Here is a 5475-nt window from a genome sequence, read left to right on the forward strand (position 1 = left end):
AGGTGATACCTTTCACTCGGATTCAAAAGGCTGTTACTTTAACATCAGCTAGGGATTAGTATTTTGGAAGCCTTTTGTCAGGACAGAGTCAGGGTGGGGGGGTGGGAAGCAGAGAAGTTCACACACAGTTTAAAAACACTAAAGCTCTTTCATTATCTTTTTCCAGTCAGCAGGAAAAAAAAAATGCCTATCCAGAAAGTGTCCTTTACATCTTCAAGAAGCAGAAGCAGTAAGATGTCATTAAAAAAGAAAAGGCCAACTGGTTCTTCCATATTTTAGAGTAAGGTTGCAATAACATATTCAAAACTTTTAAAATTGTATAGTAATGGCCTTTTATAGTAAGGCCATTTAGACACTAGAAGATTTTTTTTTTCCAACTGAGTAGTTTCCTGGTGGCTAGGTGCAATTGGTCTCAATATTAAATAATTACAAGGATCGTAATCTCGGCATAAAGAAGCCATTTGAAATTGGAGCTACACATACCAAAGAAATTGCCAACTTTGACCTGCTTCTTCTCCCAGTCTCACCAAACCCCAAATGATCTTCCCTTACATAAAAGCGAAGTTTAGCACCAAGCTTTGCTTACTTAAATCAGGCATAGCTCCGTCAAGGTACTGTAGACATCTCATTTTGGATGTTGTTTGATTCTTTCAGAATAGCAAGAGATTTGATTTATGTCAGAGAAGAGCATGTGTCTGGCTTGCACCAAAACTTGTTGGGGCAGACTTTGACATGTGGAACATGGAAATCCTTTTGTTCCTCACTTTTCTATGTGGCTTCATAAGCCAAGTTTGCCTGTCAAGAAAGTCACTTATGTCTTAAAATGACTATGTAAATAAGGCCTAGGCATATGTATGTATGCATGTAGGTATGTATATTTTTAGTGGTACCTTATTGTCCTGTCCCCTTGTTAGGAGGGCTGCAGGGGCGGCTCTCTGGGTGCCCTCTGTTTCCTTTACACTGCTCTGTTGATGTTTCCCAGCAACTTGCTCGAACCTCCAGTCCCTTAAACGACTTCAGAGCCCACGACCTCACCCCCATTACTCTCGGGGATGCATCAAAACCGACACCACCGAAGCACACCAGTTCTTGCTAAGCCTCCAGCAATACAGGTCTACATTACTACTACCTTCCAAACCTTACACTGTGCTTCAAGCACACTATTTTCCTCTTCCTCCTCTTATTATTTCACCCTGAATAAAAACCTCTAATGCCATATAACTATTTTTGACAAAAAGCATAAGGGAACAGCTTGGCATAGGAAGAGATTTGTAAATAATCAAGGCAACAAGACTTCCCAACGTTACTAACTCGAGTGGGAATGCCCAGGAAAAGCCTCCCTTCAACAGCAGGAGACAAATGCTACATATCCAGAGATCAGCATGACTTTTCAAGTGCAATATGATTAATATTTCAGCCGAGCTCCTATTACCTTTACTATAGTTCTCAGTTGGATGTATTCAAAGAGAAACTCATCATTAGGCAAATTTACAAAGGCAAAGTTGGTTCCAAGCTTTTCTAAAGTCAACAGTATTCATTGAAAAGAAAATCTTTTAAGTGCTGAAATTTCAGTATAAGATTTGAGCTGGCTAATTAAGTTTGCTGCTTTATCTTCAGAACTTCCACAGCTCCCCAGATGATTTGTGTACCCACTTTTAGCACAAATAAGAGCTTTGCCACATTAAATATTCTTTTGTTCAGCTGCTATTGGAAAGTCACAATGGCCAGCATAAAAGCCATATTCTGTGGAAGGTAAAGCTGGGAGGCAGCCTGGATAATTGCAAACTGACAGTCATCACTGTCTCAAAAAGCACATTTACTGCATGGGAATATGCAAGAGTCGCCTCCCAAAGTTTCAGCTGTAGTGGCCAGAGCTCTGAAATGGAGTCTTAAGCACTTCAAAGGATGCCCTAGGAGTTTGCTGCTCCTCAAGGATCCCAGCACTCAGAAGCGGCATTTCTTTTACAAGGCGGCAAGCAAACTTAAGGAATTTCTTTGCAAAGTTTTTCCCCTGACCCGTCCCCGAACACACCAATTTTCCTGACCACCCTTAAGAAGACAGTGGTTGTTAGAAAGCACTTAATTTTACACATTTTTTTAAAACCTATATGCACACATCTTCAGCTTCAAATTCATCTTAACAGAAGAGTAACAGTGAAAGAAAACAAAAATTTACTGAACCTGACTTTTATGAAGGGGAAAGAGGAGAAGAAGGAGGGGAAAAAAAAAAAAAAAAAAAGCCCAAACCTGCAGCACAAGCGTTACAGCCACTGGCAGAGCTTCAAATACTTCAGATTTTTACAAACCCCTTTATCCCTTTGATGGCATATTTGATAGCAGTTTTATCTCATTTCATGCTTAAAGAAAGAGGCGTGGAGAGACGGAGAACGACAGGAGCTAGGCTCCCAACAGAGGACACTTGTGCCAACTCTGCTCTTGTACTTTGCAATGCCACCTCCTCGGAGGCCATGCTCCCTGGGGCCCGGCGCCTCTCCAGCCTTCGGAAGGCACGAGCGGAAGGCACAAGTGACGGGGGAGGCAGGCAGGAGGCAGCACAGGACACTGCAAGAGCCCAGAGCTGCCTGCAGCGCCGGCCGCGGGGCTGCCAAGCGCGTGGCTGCACCGGTGTGGGAAGAACAACGTTCCTGGGACTGGCTTCCCCCCCACCAGAGAAAGTCAGGGCCCTCCCAGCACCCGGCCCTTATCTGCTAGGATGGGCCAAGCTTTGAAGGGAGTGGAAAAAYCTACACGTGCTTCAGCCTTGCCAGCAGTGATAATGACAGAGGAAATAAGACTCAACCCTCCCCTGCCTGCACGTAAGGGCCCTCCTCCCCTCACAAGGGTGACCTTAGGCTTCGAGGTTAGGATGACAGGATTCTCAAAACTGCTGAGCATCAACATATCCCAAGGCAGCCATGGGAAAGTGTGTGCTCAGCGCCTTTGGAGAAGGGGAGGGGGAAAACAGTCTTGGTTTCCTAGGTGATCGCCTAATACAAGCTCTGGGAGCAACAATTTGGGGGCTTCCAGCTTTTACACCCCTGCACCCCCCAAACCACCACTCAAGACAGACTATCACATGCCAGGAGTGYCCTGCTGAGCCATCCTCAGCCTCTGCTTGCCCACGGCAGCACTGCTGGGCACAAGACAGTGCAGCCCCTGCCCTCGAAGGCCACAGTGGTGGCAGTTTCTGTCCACAAGCACTGTGGTTCCCATGCCCGCACACGCRGGTCGCCACGGACCCTCAGCACAGGTCACCTCTGCTGAGTGGGCAGGCTGAAGCACAAACGAGTCCTGCAGCCCAAGCTAGCACACTTCACATCCAGCCCTGCACCTCCCTAGCCAACCTGAGCAGCGCTTCCCAAGGGAACAGGTCTGGGATAGCACCTGGCCAAGGGACCCCCCCCCTTCCTGAGCAGCAGCARCGAGGGGCCGGCAGCCCTGTGGCCACGGAGCTGCTGCCACAAGAAGCGAAGGGTGGAATGGGCCCAAAGCTGCAGCTGGAGCTTTCTCCGCCTGTAGCTCCCAGAGCCTGCAAGCATTTCTGGCACCTTGAGCCTTGCAGCAAGGCTGGCAGCTAGGTCACCAAGGGCGGCAGCAGCAGCTCCCATCACGGCAAGCAGTGCAACGCGATTTCCCCCTGGGGGAAGCAGGAAGCCTTCCCAAACATGCTCCAGGGAAGGAGGCCAGCTATGACACACACTTTTCACACGGGATCCCTCTCCAGCCCCTAACCCGCTGCTCTTTTGGCTTAAGCCCAAGACTTCACTGGTTTGGAGAGACAGGGGGGAAAAAAAAAAAAAAAAAAAAAAAAAAGTGAACTTCTGACCTTTTAAGTCTCAAGAGACTTATTCATGCTGTAAAGTGCAGAGATACTGGGTTTGCTTCCCTGACCCACTTAGATCCCCTCTTGCCGCACATCTGACTTTCAAATCTAACAGGCTGCGTACTGTGAGCCCAAGGGAGAACAAAAACAAAAACACCACCACATTTCGCTCATTTCTGGGCTCCAGATTCCCGGCCCCCTTGCCAAACTGCCTGGTCCCTCTCCCGCCGAGCGAGCAGCCAGAGCTCAGCTCGCCRCAGCCGTCTCAAACGCAGCACGGTCCCGAGGCACAGCCGGGGCCGCTCACTCACCGGCCAGGCGAAGCTGAATGGGATGACAATCCGGTTCTTTTCATTATTCCGGTTGTATTTTAAGTTGAAGGTATTTCCTCCAATGACAGGAGTGGACTTGGTCCCGAAGCTGCAAGGGCCACCAGCAGTGACCCGGGATTGATACTCCTTCAGGCAAACTTTGAAATAGGTGTCACACTCGTCTCTCGTGCATTTTTTCTCTCCTGGGTTCCGGATGCCGTCACAGCAATTTCCATTCTGCAGTTCGCCGTTCACATTTTGCATGGATAAGATCTCCAACTCAAATTGTCCTGATGCTAGAATCACCTGCTCACCCCAAGAAAGAAGCGAAGGGGAGGGGGGGAACACCCAAAACACACAGGGAAAAGAACAGAGAGAGAGAGAGAGAGAGAGAGAGAGAGAGAGAGAGAGAGAGGGAGAGAGAGAGAGAGAAGAAACATACAGTTACTGTGGTTAGTTTCCCAAGTGCAATCTACAACAGGTCTGCAGACAAGAAAAAATCATTTAAAACTTGCTTTCAACAAGCGAGAGAGAAGAAAACACGAAGTGCAAGCCCAGCTTTTCCCTATCAGCCATCTCCGAGAAAGGCTCTTAAACTGCCCCAGCCAAGCCCTGCCATTAACTCTGCAAAGGGCCCTGAAGCCGCAGCTGTAAAACCCCAGGGTGCACGAGGGAAAAGGGGCTCCTCACCCCCTTGGCAAGGCAGCTGGGGCAGGGGGTGGGTGCCCGCCGCGGGCACCGAAGCCCAGCAAGGCGAGCCGGGGGGCAGCTGCCCCGCTCGGATCCCGGCCGTGCCCATGGGCCACCCCAAGGCGGCTGCAAGCCCCGCTAGAGAAGCTGGCTCGGGGAAGAAGCGCGGCGCAGCAGGGACACAGCGGCTGCCCCGCTGCGGAGGCGCGAGCGGAGCGCGGAGCCGCCGCGCGGAACGTACCTGTGCCCGCAGCGCCAGCAGGGCCAGCAGGAGGGCGAGGGAGGCCGGCGCCGCGGCCGCCCGCCGGGCCGCCCGCATCGCAGCCGCCGCCGCGCTGCCCGCCGCTCCGCGGCCGCGAGCGCAGCACGAGCAGGAGGACGAAGAGAGAGAAGAGGAGGAGGAGGCGCCGCCGCTGCTGCCGCCGCCGCCGCCGCGCTCTATATACCGCGCCGGCCGGGCGCGCACCCGCGCCGAACAACGCCGCTTTTCAGGCGCCTCTCAATAGCGCCCCGGTCTTCAATGCAAAGCAGCCCGGCCTCCTTTTATTCTCCGTATTCTCTCGCCTCCCTCTTTTCTTCCCTTTGCCTTTCTTTCTTTCTTTCTTTTTTTATTATTACGGCGATTATTGTCCCGATCCTTTTATTTCTTTG

The 5475-nt window shown here is 50.7% G+C and overlaps 1 protein-coding gene across 1 annotated transcript in view; it reads right to left on the reverse strand.

The window, feature by feature from the left end:
* Window positions 1–4437, reverse strand: part of JAG1 (jagged 1) — a 33467-nt gene extending 29030 nt beyond the window's left edge. Inside the window, exon 1 of the mRNA XM_026052901.1 lies at window positions 4135–4437. Coding sequence (XP_025908686.1) covers window positions 4135–4398 — 264 coding nt within the window. The 5' untranslated portion in view covers window positions 4399–4437. The remainder of the gene's footprint in view (window positions 1–4134) is intronic.
* Window positions 4438–5475: the final 1038 nt, after the last annotated feature.

Source organism: Nothoprocta perdicaria, unplaced genomic scaffold (assembly GCF_003342845.1).
Source record: "Nothoprocta perdicaria isolate Ctin4 unplaced genomic scaffold, notPer1 scaffold_93, whole genome shotgun sequence".
Lineage (NCBI taxonomy): Eukaryota > Metazoa > Chordata > Aves > Tinamiformes > Tinamidae > Nothoprocta > Nothoprocta perdicaria.